Source organism: Nycticebus coucang, chromosome 18, assembly GCF_027406575.1.
Source record: "Nycticebus coucang isolate mNycCou1 chromosome 18, mNycCou1.pri, whole genome shotgun sequence".
In the NCBI taxonomy this organism is placed as follows: Eukaryota; Metazoa; Chordata; class Mammalia; order Primates; family Lorisidae; genus Nycticebus; species Nycticebus coucang.
In genome coordinates, this window is record NC_069797.1 from 9556047 (window position 1) to 9577830 (window position 21784).

General features: G+C 42.9%; 1 protein-coding gene and 1 pseudogene across 1 annotated transcript in view; both read right to left on the reverse strand.

The window, feature by feature from the left end:
* The window catches only part of PIGL (phosphatidylinositol glycan anchor biosynthesis class L), a 79935-nt gene that overhangs the window by 51034 nt on the left and 7117 nt on the right, over positions 1-21784 (reverse strand). The window contains exon 2 of the mRNA XM_053568633.1: positions 13451-13550. Within this exon, the coding sequence (XP_053424608.1) occupies positions 13451-13550 (100 nt within the window). The remainder of the gene's footprint in view (positions 1-13450; positions 13551-21784) is intronic.
* On the reverse strand, positions 4940-11206 carry LOC128570156 (amidophosphoribosyltransferase-like; annotated as a pseudogene).

Consider the following 21784-nt stretch of genomic DNA (forward strand, 5'->3'; position numbering starts at 1 on the left):
CCTGCTTCAAAAAAATTATCATTGGGAATACAGGCATTACAATTGAAATTTTAAGCAAGAGATGTTAGAGTTAATTGAAATATTTCAAGCAGGCCAGGCACGGTGGCTCACACCTGTGATCCCAGCACTAGGGAGGCCAAGGCAGGTGGATATGCCTGAGCTCACAGGTTTGAGACCAGCCCAAGCCAGAGTGAGATCTCAGCTCTAAAAATAGCTGGGCGTTGTGGTGGGCACTTCTAGTCCCAGCTACTTGGGAAGCTGAGGCAAGAGGATTGCTTGAGCCCAACAGTTTGAGGTTGCTGTGAGCTATGATGCCACAGCGCTCTACCTCAAAAAAAAAAAAAAGAAAAGAAAGAAAGATTTAAAGTGCTCCAAGGAAGGTATTTCTGTGTTGACAAAATCTGAGAATAAATTTATTTTGAATTGAAAAAATTAATTTATGGGCATTTTCCTCCCATCACCACCACAGAGGATTTTCTCTGCTATAAGGGATATAAGCTCTTTTTTTTTTTTTTTTTCTTTGCAGTTTTTGGCCGGGGCTGGGTTTGAACCCACCACCTCCGGCATTTGGGGCCGGCGCCCTACTCCTTTGAGCCACAGGCACTGCCCGGGATATAAACTGTTCTGTCCATATTGCTCTTCTGTCCACATCTCAGAGCTTGAGCTACTCCCTTGGTCTCTGCCCCAGGCAAATGCAAATCTCTACAGTGGGTATCTGCTTTGCCTGTTTAATGGGCAAGGGCAGGAAATGACCCAGAAGATGGATCTTTTCTTAGGACTTGTCATAGCCTCTTCTATGACCATTATTCTCCTCAAAGTGCTCACAGACACAGCAGGGTGTTTGTCAGCTATATCCCCAACAGGCTAGAATTTCAGAAAAGGCAAGAAGCTTGTTAGCAATGGCTAGCTTCAATGTAAACTAGCTGTCTTTTCTTTGTTCTGACTCATTCAGCTTACTTTTTAGTTTTCCTCTTTTTCTGGGGGTGCTTTCCTTTGCCAAGAATGGGGTCTTCATCCCCCATTCTCCCAGCATTTATATAATTATTATTGTGTGTTTTTAGCAATGGAATAGTATATAATTGTTTTTAGTAATTCATATTGGAAAATGTTTCATAGGTGAGAATTTTGTATATATCTAGGTGGCCCATTAAATCACTTTTTTTTTTTTTTTTTTTTTTTGTGGTTTTTGGCCAGGGCTGGGTTTGAACCCACCACCTCTGACATATGGGACCAGAGCCCTAGCCCTTTGAGCCACAGGCGCTGCCCAACCATTAAATCACTTTTGAGAAGAGGGAATTGTCTAGTTATCTATTGTTACCTGACAAATTCCAAACCTTAGTGAGTTGAAACCACTTGTTATGTTTCATGATCTTGTGGGTCAGTGTGATTCTTCTGGCCCGCAGAGAACAGACCAAGGTCAGTCGGTGGTATTCAGCTGACAGGTGCTTATCTGGAGAGAGTGCTGGATGGCTTCACACACAAGGGCCAACACCTGCAGTAGTGGCTAGTAGACTGTGTTCATCTGAGGCTGGCCTCTCCAGCATGGTGGTTGTGATTTGGCAGAACAGGGAGCTGAGAACGAGGAGGTAGAAGCTGCCAGTGACTTAAGGTTTAGGCTGGGAACTTGGCAGTGTTGCTGCAGTTACAAGGGTCAGGAGGCAGCGTGGCTGGAGTCCAGTAGTCTGCAGCCTTCACCTGTAGCTACCATGAGTTTATCCCTCAATCTCAAAAATAAATAAATAAATAAATAAATAATAAATTTATAATTGAATTGCTCCCATTATTTGTGTATGGCCATGGTGAGTGGCAGTGGGGATTTATTTGTTTCATGATGGTTAATGATTCTTTTATTAAGGCCAGGAAGCACTTTTATTACGGAATAGTATGATCTGTGTAAATCTGTATTTGTAAAGTATGGAAGGTATAGAAAGTTAACACATCAACTAATTAACAATGGCTCTCTCTGAGGGAGCGGATAGGGAAATAATGAAAGGAGGCATTCATTTTTTTTGCTTGATATTGCTCCACGCTGTTTTTACAATGAGCATGTATTATCATTTTTTACATAATAGTTTTACTGTGATATAATTCACACATCATTCAATTCATCCATTTAAAGGTACTATTCAATGTGTTGGGTTCTCTCTCTCTTTTTTAGTATACCGTGCAGCCATAACTACAACATTTTCATCAGCCCCAAACAACAGTTTTACCATTAAATAAACCTCAGTAGGAGTCTCTCCCAATTTCCCCTTCTCCCAGGCTATAGGTAAAATAAGGAAAGTTGACCAAACTTAGCATGACCAACTTCATCTTTGTTCACTGGTTGAACTTGGCACCTCTTGCTGTTCTCAGGATGAAAGCCAAGGTCTCTTGGGCGGCACTTGTGGCTCAGTGGGTAGGGCACCCACTCTATATAACGAGGGTGGCGGGTTCAAACCCGCCCCAGCCAAACTGCAACAAAAGCAAAAAAAATAGCTGGGCATTGTGGCGGGTGCCTGTAGTCCCAGCTACTCAGGAGGCTGAGGCAAGAGAATCGCCTAAGCCCAGGAGTTGGAGAGTACTGTGAGCTGTGACACCATGGCATTCTACGAAGGTGATAAAGTGATAAAAAAAAGTGATATAAAAAAAAAAAAAGCCAAGGTCTCTTAAACAAGTGTCCTTGACGATCTGGGTGTCTGGAAGGTGTTTTTTATTCCCTTCAGGGAGACTTGGCTAGTTTCCCAGAAGGGATTCTTTTGAGCAATAAAAGAGGGAAGCCCCCGGAGCAGAGACTTGAAGTCACACACATGGAGTGGACCCACTGGCTGAGACCTATTCAGTTGGGACTCTGGTTGGCTGTTATTGGGACCTCCCAGCTTGTGAGCCCAGATGTAGGTGTTCCCAGATGTGTGAGTGTATGATAGGTGTATGTAACACTTTTCCTTCTTTCTTTCTTTTTTTTAGAGATAGTCTCACTTTGTCACCCTTGGTAGAGTGCTATAGCATCACAGCTCACAGCAACCTCCAGCTCTTGGGCTTAGATGATTCTCTTGCCTCAGCCTCCCGAGTAGCTGCGACTACAGGTGCCTGCCACCAGGGCTAGCTATTTTTCTGTTGCAGTTTGGCGGGGCCGGGTTCAAACCAGCCACCCTTGGTATATGGTGCCAGCGCCCTACTCACTGAGCCACAGGCGCCGCCTCTGTAACACTTTACTGGCTTGTGAACAGACTTCATGGTAGTTGGAAAGCCTGATAAACTTCCTCTCCCTCACTAAACTTATATTTATTTTCTATTCTTCTGTGTAATTTTAATTTGCTTTCTAATCTTTTATATAATCTTGCCCATTCAATAAATTCACCTTACTTTGGAATCTTAAGAGTGTCCTGATGCACTTTCTATTTCAAAAAGAACACAGGTTCTGGAAATCATTACCTATTCTCTGCCTTTATGGATTTGCTTCTTCTGGACATTTCTTTTCTTTCTTTTTTAGAGACAGAGTCTCACTTTATCACCCTGAGTACTGTGACAGCATAGCTCACAGCCACCTCCAACTCCTGGGCCCAGGTGATTCTCTTGCCTCAGCCTCCCAAGTAACTGGGACTATAGGCGCCTGCCACAACACCTGGCTATTTTTCTGTTGCAGTTCGGCCAGGGCCAAGTTCAAACCCGTCACCCTCAGTACATGGGGCTGGCGCCCTACTCACTGAGCCACAGGCGCTGCACAAGATTGGATTATCTTTCTGTTGTAAGAGTTCTTTATATATTCTGAATATCAAGGCCTTATCAGATATGTGATTTACAGATACTCTCTCTCATTCTGTGGGTTATCTTTTCATCTCTTGACTGTCCTTGGATGACAAAAGTTTTTATTTATTTTTTTTTTGTAGAGACAGAGTCTCACTGTACCGCCCTCGGGTAGAGTGCCGTGGCGTCACACGGCTCACAGCAACCTCTAACTCTTGGCCTCAGCCTCCCGAGCAGCTGGGACTACAGGCGCACGCCACAACGCCCGGCTATTTTTCTGTTGCAGTTTGGCCGAGGCTGGGTCCGAACCCACCACCCTCGGCATATGGGGCTGGTACCCTACTCACTGAGCCACAGGCGCCACCTGGATGACAAAAGTTTTTAATTTTGATGAAGTCCAATTTATCTATTTTTTCTTTTGTTGATTTTGCTTTTGCTGTCGTATCTGAGAAATTATTGCCAAATCCAAGGTCAGGAAGATTTATTTCTCTATTTTCTTTTAGGAGTTTTATAATTTTATTTCTTACATTTAGGTGTTTTTTTTTTTTTTTGGCCGGGGCTGGGTTTGAACCCGCCACCTCTGGCATATGGGACCGGCGCCCTACTCCTTGAGCCACAGGCACCACCCCATTTAGGTTTTTTTGAGATAATTTTTATGTGTGGTATGAAGAAGGAGTCCAACTTTGTGGATATCTAGCTGTCCCAGCTCTGTTTGTTGAAAAGAATATTCTTTTCCCATTGAATTGTCTCAGCTCCACTATTGAACATCAATTGACCATATGTTTGAGAGTAGCGTGTATTATTTAAAAAAACAAAGAAATAACAAAAAAGGATAAAGCCTCCAATCCTTGCATTACAAAATCTAGCCTGTTAAGCTGTGTCTCAGCCCTGAGGAAAGGCCTATGTAACCATGACAATTTTATCCAATTAGTAGATGTAGCAGCACGGCATCTTTACTTACAACACACAAACAGCTGCATTTTCCCTATCCCAAGGGTTCTCTGGAACATCTTATGAATGACTAAGAATTACTTCTGGGAACCTGGTGTTACAGGGAAATGATCTGAAAGACTAACCCAAGAACCTTTCTTCTGGACACTAACTTGCATTATGGGGAATTTATTGCCTCACACACAGAGTTTTTGGTCTCTAGTACAATTTTTGTAGAGGCAAAGGTGAGCTGCCTGAACTTATTTTGGTTGATAAAAAAGGTCTACTTCTAGGGAGAAAGGGGAAAGGGAGGGGAGGGGGAAGGAGGGGGATTGATGGGATTACACCTGCGGTGCATCTTACAAGGGTATATGTAAATCCTAGTAAATGTGGAATGTAAAGGTCTTAGCAAAATAACTAAGAAAATGGTACAAAAGCTAAAAAAAAAAAAAAAAGAAAAGAAATATTGTACCTTTTATCAGTTATTCTCCATTCCCCAGTCCTTGGCAACTACTAATCCGGTCTCCATGGATTTACCTGTTTTGGACATTTCAGATGAATGGAATTATATGTAGAATTATATATAAAAAAAAAAAAAGGTCTACTTCTGAGTTTTCTTTATATTTCTATCTGGCTATCTGAGAGGGCTCCAGCTTGTCACAACGTTCACTTCTAATGCGGATAAGGTCAATAAATGTAAAAGTCCTTGGGAAAAATGGGAAGTGTTTGAAAATATCAGACATGTTAATGAGCAGAACACGTGAACCTCAATTTATGGAACAACCACACCCAAAGGTCCTATTCTGACCCTGAAGAACTCCCAGGACCCTTGTCTCAGTAGCTTTAGGTAAAGTCCCCATCTCATTCAGCCATTTTACACATGAGCCCAGAGAGGGGAAAGCATTTGCCGGAGTCCACCCAGCTGGTTTATAGCAGAGCCACACCTGAAGGCGCATTCCCGGACAAGAGCTCTTTCCATCATACTTTACTTTCTTTCTTTTCTTTCATCTCATCTTTCTCCCATCCATCCTTCCACTTCCCGTAGTACTCTGTCTAAAGGGAAATAAGGATTTCTAATTATGATGACAGGGACATTTTCATTTCATTCTCTTTCCTTAAGCTCCACTGAAAATAATGATATAAATAAAAAAATTAAATAGCATCAAAATTTGATGAAGCAAGAAAACAACCACTGATGAAAGCCACAAAACATGAGATATGTCTGTTACTGTGAACTCTGCCACAGAAAGAGCAGGTGTGTGGCCATTCTACACACACTGTACCTTGGACTTTGAACAGGAGCTGGAAGTCCCTCAAAATTGAAACTCACCATCCTTAGGGGCATCTGGCAATTTTTTTAAAGATAGTAAGCTTTTATTTCATAAAAATTATAACATATTTTTGCTGTGGCATTCATCATCTTTCCATACTATAAACTACTTTAAACACACAATTCTTTCCGACTTCTTATTTTTGGCCAAATTACATGGCTAAAGTATTGTGGAAGTGAAAGAAAGGATAAAGAAGGCCACCAAGTGCACTGATTTCATTCACTGGAGACAAAAGGTTTAGACAAGGTTTGTTCTTTACTTCTCTTTTTTAAAGATTTTTTAAAATTTCAAATTACTTCTCTTAATGTATTAGCTATGTAGAATGAATACGCTGTGGCATCCAGTGATCTTTGGCACCATGAGATTTAGAGAGAAGTCATGGTCAAGGGGATACATATTTTAAAGGAAAAGCATGTCATTAACTATTTCTAGTACCGACATTGAGACTCTTTTCCCCACAAGAGTACCAAGAGGTAAATAAGAGAATATACCACAAATATAGGTGCCTCCATTTAGGTATTATCCATTTGATAAATTAACACTGAAGACAAAGGGGTTCCGCAGAAGCTTCAGATTGCCTTAGCTCAATACCCATATCCTACTATTCCTCAGTAGATAGCTGACCTCATTCAACATGAGAAACGATCTAAAAGCAACCAACCGATAGGTGACAAGAATTACTCCCAGCGTGATATCTAAAACAAACAAACACAAATTAAACAAAACAAAAACCAAGAAGAAGTCTTAAAGAAAAACTGTAAGGCTTCTAAGAAGAGATTTTTGCATAAAGAAGGAAATTAGTACAGTTTGGCAAATAGGAAAGGACAAAAAAAATCGGACTATTAAAGTGAGAGACATGATGGAAAAATTTGAAGAAATCTCAAAATTGAAAAGAACAATGATACATGGATTATAGAAGACATGATAATCATAGAAGACAAAGAAGATCCAACATACGCATAATTGATCTTTCTGCAGAAAAGGACAAAGCAAATGGAACAGAAAAAAATAAACCAGGCTCGGGGCGGTGCCTGTGGCTCAAGGAGTAAGGCGCCGGTCCCATATACTGGAGGTCCCATATACTGGGTTCAAACCCAGCCCCGGCCAAAAACCACAAAAAAATAAAAAATAAAAAAAAATAAACCAGGCTCAGCACCTGTGGCTCAAGCGGCTAAGGTGCCAGCCACATACACCTGAGCTGGCGGGTTCGAATCTAGCCTGGGCCCGCCAAACAACAATGAGGGCTGCAAGCAAAAAATAGCCGGGCATTGTGGAGGGTGCCTGTACCCCCAGCTACTTGGGAGGCGGAGGCAGGAGAATCACTTGAGCCCAGAAGTTGGAGGTTGCTGTGAGCTGTGATGCCACAGCACTCTACTCAGGGTGACAGCTTGAGGCTCTGTCTCAAAAATAAAATAAAATAAAATAAAAAACAAACCTGATCCAGAAGCTGGAAAGCTTACCATGTCCTAGGAAAAATTGGCTTAAGGGCCGGGTGCTGTGGCTCACACCTGTAATCTGAGCACTCTGAGAGGCCTAGGTGGGTTGATGGCTTGAGCTGAGAAGTTGGAGACCAGGCTGAACAAGAGTGAGACCCTGTCTGTACTAAAAATAGAAAAAGTAGCTGGGTATTGTGGTTGGGTGCTTGTAGTCCAGGTACTTGGGAGGCTGAGGAAAGAGGATCGCTTGAACCCAAGAGTGTGAGGTTGCTGTGATCTATGATGCCACAGCCCTCTACCCAGGTGATAAGTGAGACCGTCTCAAAACAAACAAACAAACAAAAAAAAAAAAAATTAAAGCCTGGCTTGGTGGTTGATGCCTATAATCCCAGCACTTGGGAGGCTGAGGCAGGTTGATTGCTTGAGCTCATGAGTTCAAGACCAGCCTGAGCAAGAGCAAGAGCAAAACCTCATCTCTAAAAAATAGCCAGGCATTGTGGTGGGCGCCTGCAGTCCCAGCTACTTAGGAGGCTGAGGCAAGAGAATAGCTTAAGCTCAAAAGTTTGAGGTTGCTGTGAACTATGACACCACACACTCTACTGGGGGTGATAAAGTGAGACGGTCTCCAAAAAAATAAATAAATAAATAAATAAAGGTAAAACATAAGCATGTGGCATTTTATATTATACCGACAGAGTAACAGACACAGATACGGTATAACCATTATTGATAGAGTCAAATGGAAGGACCCGCCTGAACAGTACCAACCCCCATCCTTCTGACGGATGTCCCTCCCTGGAAAGGGGATGTGCCAACCCCCACCCACGGACTGATTTCCTTCTCGAACTCAGCTTGCCCTCACCGGGGTGGAAATAAAAACCGATGTTGCCCACACAGAACCTGGAGTCTGTTTTCCTTTCGTGTTGCATCTTGGAATGATTTTATTTTGGTCTTTGACTGCTCAATTATAACTTCTTGACCAACTTTATATATCCACCCTCACCAACTTCCATTCCAGTTCTATAGGGTATTTTCCAGTAAGACAAGCTGTACAATGACCATTCTTTTCAAAAAATTCCAGACCATTTCCATTTTCTTGAATCAAGTATCTTGCTTTTCCATTTTCTGTTTTTAAAATTTTATCCCTTTTTGTATAGATGAAATCAGTCCTTCTGCTGACAGAAGCACACTGTTTGCTGCAAAACGATCAAATTCTGGCTTGGTGCCGGTAGCACTGGTTACAGCACCAGCCACATACACAGAGGTGGCGGGTTTGAACCTGGCCCGGGCCAGCTAAACGACTGCAACAAAAAAATAGCCGGGTGCTGTGGCGGGCGCCTGTAGCCCCAGTTATTTGTGAGGCTGAGGCAAGAGAATCGCTTAAGCCCCAGAGTTTGAGGTTGCTGTGAGCTGTAATGCCACAGCACTCTACTGAGGGCAACATACTGAGACTCTGTCTCAAAAAAAAAAGGATGATCGAATTCTGGTTTATTGGCAATAAGCTCTTCTTTGGTGGGAATGTTTATTCCCATGAATCATGCATATATAATTGGTGGTGAGGCTACTTGAATATGTATCTCTTGCACCAGATTCTTTGAGCAATTTTATTATAGGTGAGCGGGAATTGCCTCTGACAACTGAACCATAATCAAGGGTCCTCAAACTACGGCCCACGGGCCACATGAGGCAGTGTGATTGTATTTGTTTCTGTTTTGTTTTTTGACTTCAAAATAAGATATGTGCAGTGTGCATAGGAATTTTTTCATAGTTTTTTTTTTTTTTTTGTAGAGACAAAGAGTTTCACTTTATTGCCCTCCGTAGAGTGCCATGGCGTCACACAGCTCACAGCAACCTCCAACTCCTGGGCCTAGGTGATTCTCTTGCCTCAGCCTCCCGAGTAGCTGGGACTACAGGCGCCCGCCACAACGCCCGGCTATTTTTTTGTTGCAGTTTGGCCAGGGCCGGGTTTGAACCCACCACCCTCGGTATATGGGGCCGGCGCCCTGCTCACTGAGCCACAGGCACCAGTCTCATAGTTTTTTTTTAAACTATAGTCTGGCCCTCCAACAGTGTGAGGGACAGTGAACTGGCCCCCTGTTTAAAAAGTTTGAGGACCCCACAAGAACAATTCTTTTGTCTTTAAAGTTGTCTGAGAATACTCCAAATCTTTTTACGACACCAAATTGTCTTAATCTCAAGTTTGGCTGAATAACAGTCCTTCCTGTGTATTGGTTTTTACACAGCACCTCCACATATGGAAGTCCACTTTCCTGCATAATGAAGAGCAGTGGGTGTAGCAGATTCTGGAACAGCTACCCAAATCTGCAGCCCCAGGCACTTCCATCACTAGCCGCTGACCACATGATATCTTACTGAGTAAGTCATTTGGTCTTCAAACATACTACCTGGTCTCACAAAATAAACAAATTCAAAGATTCAAAAAGCCACTGGGTTTCCTTCAGACATTAAAACAATATCAAGAGTTCCAACATTGTGTCTAGAAATTTCCACAGTTTCTCCAGGCAAGATATTTTCACCAATAGGTAAGAAGCTACAGGATTCTGAAGACACCACCCACCCTTCTGTTTATAATGTTTATTTTCTCTTTCTCATTTGCATCAGGTACCAGAATGAGACAACCAACCAATGCCTAGAGGACGATTTCCATAAGGATCTAGTATGGCATGAATAATATTTCTGTGCAAGGTAAGCAGGGAGTATGCAGTGGGTGCTTCCTTCATTGAGCTTTTAGTACTTACGACCCAGTCTAAAGTGTCATTTTGTTCCAGAGGAGGGGGTATATGCTAGTAACTGGGTAATCATTTCACTATCAGAACTTTTTGATAGATCAACACCATGTCACAGAAGCTTTTGCCTTGGGCTGGGCACAGTGGCTCACACCTGTAATCCCAGGACTCTGGGAGGCCAACACAGGTGGATTGCTTAAGCTCAGGAGTTTGAGACCAGCCTGAGCAAGAGTAAGACCTCCTCACTAAAAATCTATCCAGGTGTTGAGGCAGACACCTGTAGTCCCAGCCACTCAGGAGGCTGAGATAGGAAGATAACTTGAGCCCAAGAGTTTGAGGTTGCTGTGAGCTATGAGGCCACAGCACTCTAACAGGTGCAGCAAACTGAAACTGTGTCTCAATAAAAAAAGAGCTTTTGGCTTAATTGAGCAGCATTTACCAATTCCCCACTAAGTGTCACACGCCACACTATCTTCCCATGAAGTGTTTAAACAAAGGACTAACTGGGCGAGGTAGCTCATGCCTGTAATCCCAGCACTCTGGGAGACTAAGGCAGGTGGACTGCTTGAGCTCATGAGTTTGAGACCAGCCTGAGCAAAAGCGAGACCCTGTCTCTGCTAAAAATAGAAAAACTGAGGCAAGAGGATCGCTTGAGCCTGAGTTGGAGGTTGCTGTGAACTACAATGGCCATGGCACAGCTTCAGACTCTGTCTCAAAAACAACAACAAAGGGCTGAAAATTTTACCATTCACATTTTCCTATAGTGACATACCTCCTGTGTCCAATTCCAAGATTTCTTCAAATTGTCTCCAGTAAAAACATAATTTACAACACCCATTCCCTTGCATGCATTTTGAATGTTGAAACTGAACTCCTGTCACTGGTCACAAAATCAGCACTCTCCTAACCTCAGAGCTGTATCCCCAAGTCCCAGAGTGATCACGTGTGATAAATGTAGCTGTGTGGGCCACTCTCCTGAGGAGATGCATCCAAATACATTACATTTCTCTCAGATCCCCAAGTCCTCCAGCTCCATGTCGCTGCTGAAAGCACATAGAGGGACCTGCCACCTCGGCCAAGGTTCAAGCACCAACCAGGTTAGCCTGCATGCCTTTTTTTTTTTTTTTGCAGTTTTTGCAGTTTTTTGCCAGGGCTGGGTTTGAACCCGCCACCCCTGGCATATGGGGCCGGCGCCCTACTCCTTTGAGCCACAGGCACCACCCACGCCTTTTTTTTTTTTTTAACCCTACCTATAACCCCATGCCTAACCCTAACCCCACCCCTAACCCTAACCCTAACTTCCCTGCCTGGGATTTGAACCTGGATCATAACACTCTACCTTGCCACTATGCTATGAAACCAGCTGGTTCATTTTTCCAAAATTATAATTAAGAATTCACGGCACTCTACTAGGGGCCAGAAAGTGAGACTCTGCCTTTAAAAAAAAAAAAAAGAGAGAAGAAAAGAAAAACTGAGGCAAGAGGATCTCTTGAGCCTAAGAGTTTGATGTTGCTGTGAGCTATAATGATGCCATGGCACTACCCAGGGCCACAGAGTAAGACTCTGTCTCAAAAAAAAAAAAAAACAAATAAACAAATTCAATGTTCATCAGCATTATGACATCGTAAGTACCACAAATATTTTAGAGGGAGAGATGTGAAAGGTTATATTGTAAAGAATTAAAAGATGAAAAGCAAAAATAAAGACAATTCTTTCAAGCAGCAATAAGACCTGGAAATAATGCCCCTGAAGCAACTTACAAAGAAGCTCAGGCTGGTCTTGAACCTGTGAACTCAGGGAAAATACTCAGGGAAAAAGGGAAGCCATCCGGTGATGTGGACATTGTGAAAGAATGCATTGTGGAAGCCATAGGATGCTCAGACCCTGACAATATTTCAAAGTATAAACAAGTGCCTCTTTCTATTTTTTTTATTTTTTTATTTTTTGGAGACAGAGTTTCATTTTGTCACCCTTGGGAGAGTGCCATGGCGTCATAGCTGACAGCAACCTCCAACTCTTGGGCTCAAGTGATTCTCTTGCCTCAGCCTCCTGAGAAGCTGGGACTGCAGGCGCCCGCCACAACGCCCATTGAATTTTTGGTTGCAGATATCGTTGTTTGGTAGGCCCGGAATGGGTTCAAACCCGCCAGCCTTGGTGTATGCGGCCGACACCCTACCTACGGAGCTATGGGCACTGCCTCATGGGAGATTTTAAATTAAGGGAACAGCCACTGCAGTCTAAACACACTGATCAATTCTAGAATCACTATAGGTCAGATAATCAGACACCACCTATCTCCTGAGTTGATGCAAAGTACATAGCACAGCCCATGAAGTATTCTTGCCTTCAAAAGTTAGACCTAAATCCATATTTTCAATGTGTAAAAAATACGGAGGATAGAAAAACAACTTAGACAATACCCTGAGGAAACAGAGAAATTCAGAATGTAGAATATGAACAACTAATTCCATTTCTTCAACAAATCCATTGATGAATGAGGGAAAGGAAATTAAATGCAGAATATTAACCAATTATAATGTATGGACTTTCTTTAGATCCTGATTTGAATAAACCAACTGTAAAAAGACACTTCTGAGTTACTTGGAGAAATTTCAATATGGACTGGGTGTGGAAGAACACCAGAGTATTACTGTTATTGTTCGTTTTGCTGGGTGTGATGATAATGGCATTGTAGCTATGTGAAAAATGTCCATTTTCTTTTTTATTTATTTATTTTTTTAGAGACAGAGTTTCACGTTGTTGCCCTCGGTAGAGTACTGTGGCATCACAGCTCACAGAAACCTCCAGCTCTTGGGCTTAGGCAATTCTCTTGCCTCAGCCTCCCAAGTAGCTGGGACTACAGGAGCTCATCACAATGCCTGGCTATTTTTTTGTTGAGTTTGGCTGAGGCCAGGTTTGAACCTGCCACCCTCGGTATATGGGGCCAGCCCCCTACCCACTGAGCCACAGGTGCTGCCCAATGCCAGGCTACTTCTTAGAGACAGAGTCGGGGGTGGGGGAAGGGGTGTCTCACTCTGGCTCAGGGTGGTCTTGAACCTGTGAACTCAGGTGATCTACCCATCTCAGCCTCCCAAGTGCTGGGATTACAGGCATGAGCCACAGTGCCCGACTACGTTATCATTTAAAAACAAATGCGAAGTATTGTAAGAAGACTTCAAATAAGATGTTCTAATCCACCCACAAGAGTTTTTTGTGTCTTTTGAATGAACCACTGCGTATTTATTGCCAGAGAATTTCTACAGCATTGAAGATAAATTACCTGTTGTCAATAATCATTACACTGGAGGATGGAATCCCCAAAACATCACAGCTCTGCAAAAGTTCTTTCTTACGAATCTCTCCTTGATTGTAGTAATTTCCTGAGGATAACAAACATACAGTGGTAGAGGTCTTTAGACAGGGGAGATCTATCCATTCATTCTTATCCCATTTTCCTGAAAAATGTGTGGTTCTGATAAGAAGTTGAATACAACATTAAAGTTACTACAAGATACTCCCGTGAGACAACTACCAGCAGCACAATTTTTAGAATCACCATTCACAATTCTTTCCCACCTCTGTCTACATCTTCCTGTCTGTCTGCATTTCAGTCACCTGCTCAAGGGAGCAAGGTACATAGCCAAGAGTACTGGCTTTGGAATTAAGCAGATTTAGCATTGACTTCTATACGACCACTCACAAAAACTGGGGTACCTATCAACTTTACTTTGATAGTACTAAAATATCTCTTTAATACTGATGTAAAGAAGAGCTACCACTCCTAAGTATTATAGGAAAATACACAGATACCATTCAGGAAAACATTCTCTCTCTCTTTGTTTTTTTTTTTTTTTTGAGACAGAGCCTCAAGCTGTCACCCTGGGTAGAGTACCGTGGCATCATAGCTCACAGCAACCTCCAACTCCTGGGCTCAAGTGATTCTCCTGACTCTGCCTCCCAAGTAGCTGGGATTACAGGCGCCTGCCACAATGCCCAGCTATTTTTTGGTTGCAGGTGTCATTGTTGTTTGGCGGGCCCAGGCTGAATTCGAACCCGCCAGCTCAGGTCTATGTGGATGGTGCCTTAGCGGCTTGAGCCACAGGCGCCGAGCCAAAAACATTCTCTTTTGAAGAGTTTAGCAACCAACTATCCCAGCATGTCCCTCGTTAGCACCCCAGAAATCTTACGTATTTTTCTTTTTCCCAATGTATATACTATATTCTCCAAGAATAGTTCTGGTAAATAAACTCCTCTTTATCCTTACAAATAATACAGTGACATTTGGTATGAAGTATTTTACACTTATTATGAGCAATCGTCTAACCAATTGCAACCCAAGGCAACTCTTATTCTTCTGATGTGTGGCACAGAAAAAATAGGTTGGACATCTCTGTCTAGAACAAGGTCTGAAAGATGAATTACTTCTGAGGCACGTGATAACCTTCTGGGGTAGAGGAAAAGTGTTAGAATGTCTTCTCTTAATTTGCTTACCCTGTCTTCTATAAATCTAAGTTTTTGTTAATGTCTTATAATGTATACGAATAAGTATGTATGAGTATATATGAATAAATGAATACATATATATAAATAAATATACATATAATAGGAGTATAGCTCAAAATTTTTTGCCAATAAGAAAATGTGACCAAGGGGCGGCGCCTGTGGCTCAAGGGGGTAGGGCGCCAGCCCCATATGCCAGAGGTGGCAGGTTCAAGCCCAGCCCTGGCCAAAAACCACAAAAAAAAAAAAAAGAAAATGTGACCAAAAAGTTTGGAGAGCATGATTCTAGAAGACAGAAAATAATGGGACTAATGCAGATTTATTTGTATAGAACCACATTATGTGTGTATATAAACTTATGCACAGTTATACACTTAGTAAAGTTTTCCCATAACATACTTCTCAGTTGGGCGGTGCCTGTGGCTCAGTGAGTAGGTCGCTGGCCCCATATACCAAGGGTGGTGGGTTCAAACCCAGCCCCAGCAAAAAAGAAAAAAGAAAAAAAGAAATCACAAGTTACAAGGCAGGCACGGTGGTTCATGCCTATAATCCCAGCACTTTGGGAGGCTGAGATGGGAGGATCACTTGAGGATAGGAGTTTGAGATCAGACTGTGCAATACAGCAAGACCTTGTCTCTACCAAAAAACAAACAAAAAAAATTACCCAGATGTGGTGGGGTGCTCCTGTAGGGAGACTGAGGCAGGAGGATCCTTGAGCCTAAGAGTTTAAGGCTGCCGTGAGTTGTGACCGTGACACTGCACACCAGCTGGAGCTATACAGCAAAACCAGGTATCAAAAATAAAAACGTAATGAGGATCTGGAAAAATAGGAAGCCCTGATGCTTGTAAGCACCTACTGGACCATAGTGGGAATGTAAAATAGTACAGCTGCCGTGTAAAACAGTTTAGCAATTCATTAAACAATGAATTACCATATAACTCAGCAACTGTGGACATATACTCAAAGTAATTGAAAACTGGTACTCAGATACTTGTTTGTTCATTGGCATACATAGACGCATTATTCACAATAGTCCCAAAGTAGAAGAATCTATGAATACATGAATGAATACACGAAATGTGATGTACACATGCTATGGAATATTAATTAGCCATAAAAAATTAGGCTCTGATTTTACAGTTCGAAGAGATAAAATGGACTCTCTTGGTTCATAGAGGGAAGATAGTTCTGACAATTTTTGCATTTCCCTTAGTGAGCAGAGTCTCACTTATTGAAAAGTGAAAAGTTAGCTTTGATAAATGGAAAATCCAAAGGAAGACAACTTGGGGATCAAGATCTGTGATGCAGTGGACTGCACAGTCCTTTAATAATGTGCAGTGGCTCACAATGATAATCCCAGCACTCAGGAAGGTGAAGGTGGGTGGACCACTTGAGCTGAGGAGTTCAAGACCAACCTGAGCAAGAGCAAGACCCCATCTCTACTGAAAATAGAAAGATGAGCCAGACATGGTGGCACATGCCTGTAGTCCTAGCCACTTGAGAGGCTGAGGCAGGAGGATAGCTTGAAACCAAGAGTTTGAGGCTGCTGTGAGTTATGAAGATGCCAGGGCACTCTAGCCAGGATGACAGAGCGAGACTCTATGCAGAAAAAAAAAAAAAAAATACGTAAGTGTACAAATGGCCACTCTACATGAAACAAAAGAAACCATGAGGAAGTTTTCACTTCAAAGCTAGAAGAAGCTTATTGAACAATATAGATAAGGAAACAGACACGGGGCATTTACACTGTTTGACCCAATTGTAGATTGGATTAATGGCAAGGCGGGTGCTCCAAGGCTGAAACCAGCATTCTTTCATAAACTTTACTGTTTTCCTCTCACACAGAGGATAATTGCAAAGGGGGTAGTAGTCTCAGTCTAAGGGTAGACATCTACCTATGCATGGGGCCAGCAGCCTACCCCCGCGTCCCCCTTGTGGAATGCAAGATTCTTTGACAACTACCTCTCCAGACCAGTGACTACTATCCTTCTCATTGGTGCCTAACTTTCAGCAAACGTATCAGCCTCTGAAAAGAACTAGTAAGCTTCTAGCAGAGTTTATAAACTAGATCTTGTCACTTGCGATTAGTTCTTAGAGAATTATCCTCTGTTCTTTAGAACATTTCAAATACATTGGAAGGGAGTAATTTTTAAAGACATGCCATGTTTCCTGGGATGTAGCACAACTGTGTTTCACTGCAATGTCTCTGGGCCATGTCCTGTAGACGTGGGTGGGTGCAAGTGTGTTAAATTTTGCTTCTTCACACAGTATAAATAAATTGATTCCCCCCTCCAAAAAAAAAAAAAAAAAAAAATTAGGCTCTGATACATGCTCCAAGATGAACTTTGACATCATGTTAATTAACATAAGCCAGACACAAAATGACAATTACATGATTCCACGTACATGAGAGTTACCTAGAATAGTCAATTTTTGTTTCATGACAGAGTCTCAAGCTGTTGCCCTCGGTGAAGTGCCATGGTGTCATAGCTCACAGCGACCTCCAACTTGGGCTCACAAGATCCTCTTGCCTCGGTTTCTTTCCCTTTGAGACAGAGCCTGAAGCTGTCACCCTGGGTAGAGTGCTATACCATCACAGCTCACAGCAACCTCCAACTCCTGGGCTCAAGCGAGTCTCTTGCTTCTGCCTCCCAAGTAGCTGGGACTACAGGTGCCCATCACAATGCCTGGCTATTTTTGGTTACAGCTGTCATTGTTTGGTGGGCCCAGGCTAGATCTGAACCTGCCAGCTCAGGTGTATGTGGCTGGCGCCTTAGCCGATTGAGCCACAGGCATTGAGCCTTGTTTTGTTTGTTTGTTTGAGACAGAGTCTCAAGTTGTTGCTCTCGGTAGAGTGCCGTAGTGTCAGAGCTCACAGCAACCTCCAACTCCTGGGCTTAAGGGATTCTCTTGCCTCAGCCTCCCAAGTAGCTGGGACTACAGGCACCACCACACACCCGGCTATTTTTTTGTTGTTGTTGTAGTTGTCATTGTTGTTTAGCTGGCCTGGGCTGAGTTTGAACTGGCCAGCCTGGGTGTGTATGGCCAGCACCCTACCCACTGAGCTATGGGCGCTGCCCAGTTTTTCTATTTTTAGAAGAGAAAGGGTCTTGCTTTTGCTCAGGCTGGTCTAGAACTGGTGAGCTCAAGCAACCCACCTGCCTCCTCTTCCCAGAGTGCTAGGATTACAGGCGCACCTCGCCTAGAATAGTCAAATTCAGAGAGACCGAAAGTAGAACGGTGGTTGCCAGAGGCTGGCGAAGAGGTGGGAACGGGAACTTACTGTTTCCTGGGTACCAAGTTTCTATTTGGGATGATGAAAAAGAGCTGATGGTTACACCATTTTTGGGAATGTACTTAGTGCCACTGAATTGAATACCTAAAAATGTTTAAAATGGTAAATCTTATGTTTATTTTACCACATTTAAAAAAACAAACACAACTTCTCCTAAATAAAAATCTTTCAATTATCACCATAAAACAGAAATTATCTATAAAATGTTGTATCATTTTAAAGGATCACTAAAATTAAAAAAAAATTTAAACACTGAGCACATATTTATGCATCCAAGATCAAGAAACATTGCCATATGCTAGTACCAACTAATATGGCCACACTTGTGAGCAGTGTAGTTTTTCATTATTCCCAAAAGGACTGCAAGTGTACTGACTTTTACTAATGGAACTGCTACTTTTCATTAGTTTCACTGATGTGTGACTTACAGGTAGTCATTAATAAGGGCAAATGTACAGAAGTCTTTTTCCAAATATGACAGGTATATTTATATTATTTCAAATAAGAACTATGCATGGGCGGCGCCTGTGGCTCAAGGAGTAGGGCACTGGTCCTATATACCGGAGGTGGCGGGTTCAAACCCTGCCCCGGCCAAAAAAAAAAAAGAACTATGCATAAATGAGAAGTATCCAGCTCACTGCAGTGAACTGGATAACAAATATACTTGGAATAACAAATATCTCCAATACTAAGGTCTTCAAAATGCAGTAAAATCTGTTGATTATTTCCATTCTATGCTTCTATCAGATAAGCACCACAGCAATTTCTTTTTCACACTTGTATCTTTTCTTTTTTTTTTTCCTTTTTCACGTGCAATCTTTGTTTTGTCCCTGGGTAATTTATCTTTGGTCTCTGACAGATCTCTTAATGTTTTATAGCATTTCTTTTATGGCTTCTCATAGTTAATCATATTCTCTATTTTTACACTTAAAATCCTAATTCATTAAGTAAATAAAAGCTCTGCAAAGCATAACTTTTTTTTTGAGACAGTCTCAAGCTGTCGCCCTGGGTAGAGTGTCATGGCGTCACAACTCACAGCAACCTCAAGCTCTTGGGCTTCAGTGGTTCTCAACCTTCCTAATGCCATGATGTATTTTCATTGTTATAATGGGGTCGCAACTCACAGGTTGAGAACCGCTGGCTTAAGTGATTCTCTTTCCTCAGCCTCCCAAATAGCTGGGACTATAGGCGCCCGCCACAAGCTCAGCTATTTTTTTTTTTTTTTTTTGAGACACAGCCTTAAGCTGTCGCCCTGGGTAGAATGCGGTGGCATTACAGCTCACAGCAACTTCCAATTCCTGGTCTCAAGTGATTCCCCTGCCTAGCCTCTCAAGTAGCTGGGACTACAGGCACCCGCCACAACGCCAGGCTATTTTTTGGTTGCAGCCATCATCATTGTTGCTTGGTGGGCCGAGGCTGGATTTGAACCCACCAGCTCAGGTGTATATGACTGGCGCCTTAGCTCCTTGAGCCACAGGTGCCAAGCCAAGCCCGGCTTTTTGATGCAGTTGTCATTGTTGTTTTAGCTGGTCTAGGCCAGGTTTGAACCCACCAGCCTGGGTGTATGTGGCCGGCCCCCTGCCCACTGAGCTACAGGTGCCACCAATATAACATTCTTCAATTAAATAATCAGCAAGACATAAACATTTTTGGAAGCACTTATACACTATGTTATGTTCAAAATAGGGAGTGTGTTATTTGACACACAAATTCTAAGCTTAATTACAAAAAAATGGTTAACTAAACAAACATTTAGAAATGCATAAAATTCTAATGACAGTAAACCTACCAATTAAGCCATAACCATCAGTGTTTATACAAGTAGGCATTATTTTCTGTAAGCCACTGGATGCCTACGAATGCTCTGGTTGGAGTAATTACATGGTAACCACAACAACCTGAAAAAAGTACCCAAGTGTTTAGACACGTTACTAAATAGAACCAGAGAGATAAAACCTTTAAATAATATTCTTCAGTGTCGTTAACTCCCTTAAAGAAATATAATTCATATTCTTCATTTTTATTTTTTTAGAGACAGGGTCTTACTCTGTAACCCAGACTTGAATGCAGTGGCCTGATCATAGTTCACTGTATCCTTGAACTCCTGGGCTCAAGTGATACTCCCTGCTAAGCCTCCTGGGTACCCATGACCATAGGCTTGCACCACCATGCCCAACTGATTTTCAATTTTTTGTAGAGATGGCGTCTTGCTATGTTGCCCAGGCAGTCTTGAACTCCTGGCTTCAAGAGATCCTCCTGCCTCAGCCTCCTAAAATGCTGGGATTACAGGTAGCTCATACCCAGCCTGTATTTTTAAATACTATTAATTTATTCCATTCTTAATAGGATACAGTTAATACATAAGATCATTTATGATCCTAAGTGCATTGGCTTGAAAAGAATAGATTTAGATGACAGTAATACTTTTGAGGCTGGATCTAAATATTATCTCAGTAAGGACCCTTGGTAGAGTGCTGTGGCGTCACAGCTCACAGCAACCTCCAGCTCTTGGGCTTGGTTGATTCTCTTGCCTCGGCCTCCCAAGTAGCTGGGACTACAGGTGCCCGCCACAACGCCCAGCTATTTTTTGTTGCAGTTTGGCCAGGGCTGGGTTTGAACCTGCCACCCTCAGTATATGGGACCAGCACCCTACCCACTGAGCCACAGGCGCCACCTGGAAAACTTTAAATTATTAATGAATAAAAAGCAGTAATAAAAATAATCTGGTAAATTCTGTTGTAAATCAGACTATCTGGAGAAACCTACTAAGTACAGAATAACTGAACTTGTAAAATAAAAGGCAAAGGCTTGGCTTGGCACCTGTAGCTCAAGCAGCTAAGGCGCCAGCCACATACACCAGAGCTGATGGGTTCAAATCCAGCCTGGGCCTACCAAACAACAGTGACAACTACAACCATAGCTCAATGATTAGTGTGCTAGCCGTGTGCACCAGGGCTGGTGGGTTTGAACACGGCCTGGGCCAGCTAAAACAACAATGACAACTGCAAAAACAAAAACAATAGCCAGGTGTTGTGGCCAGTGCCTGTAGTCCCAGCTACTTGGGAGGCTGAGGCAAGAGAATTGCTTAAGCCAAGAGTTTGAGGTTGCCGTGAGCTGTAACGACAAGCACTCTATCCAGGGTGACAGCTTGGAACTGTCTCAAAAAAACAGGCTTGGGCGCTGTGACGGGCACCTGTAGTCCCAGCTACTCAGGAGACTGAGGCAAGAGAATCACTTATGCCCAAGAGTTTCTCCTCTCCTCTCCTCCTCCTCCTCCTTCCTCTCCTCTCCTCCCCTCCCCCCCCACGCCTCCCCTCCCTTCTTCTCCCCTCCCCTCATCTCTCTCCGTCTCTCCCACCCCTTTCCCTGTCCTCCTTGGTCCTGCTCTGCAGCATCCCTCCCTCGCCAATAAAAAAGCCTTTCGTACAAGCCTTGGTGGTCTGTGAGATCTTTGCCTGTCGAGTGCCCCCCTTTCACATGGGGTTTTACCCTGAATTTACACTCCCTCTGTGGCCTAAAAAATCTCAATCTAAACCGGGCACAGTGGCTCACGGCTGTAATGCCAGCACTTGGGAGGCCGAGGTGGGTGGATCGCCTGAGCTCACAGGTTTGAGACCAGCCTGAGCCAGAGTGAGACACCACCCCAACCCCGACCCCCATCTCTTTAAAATAGCTGGGGCAATGTGGCAGGCACCTGTAGTCCCAGCTACTTGGGAGGCTGAGGCAAGAGGATCACTCAAACCCAAAAGTTTGAGGTTGTTGTGAGCTAAAATGCCAAGGTACTCTACCAAGGGTGACCAAGTGAGACTCTGTCTTTA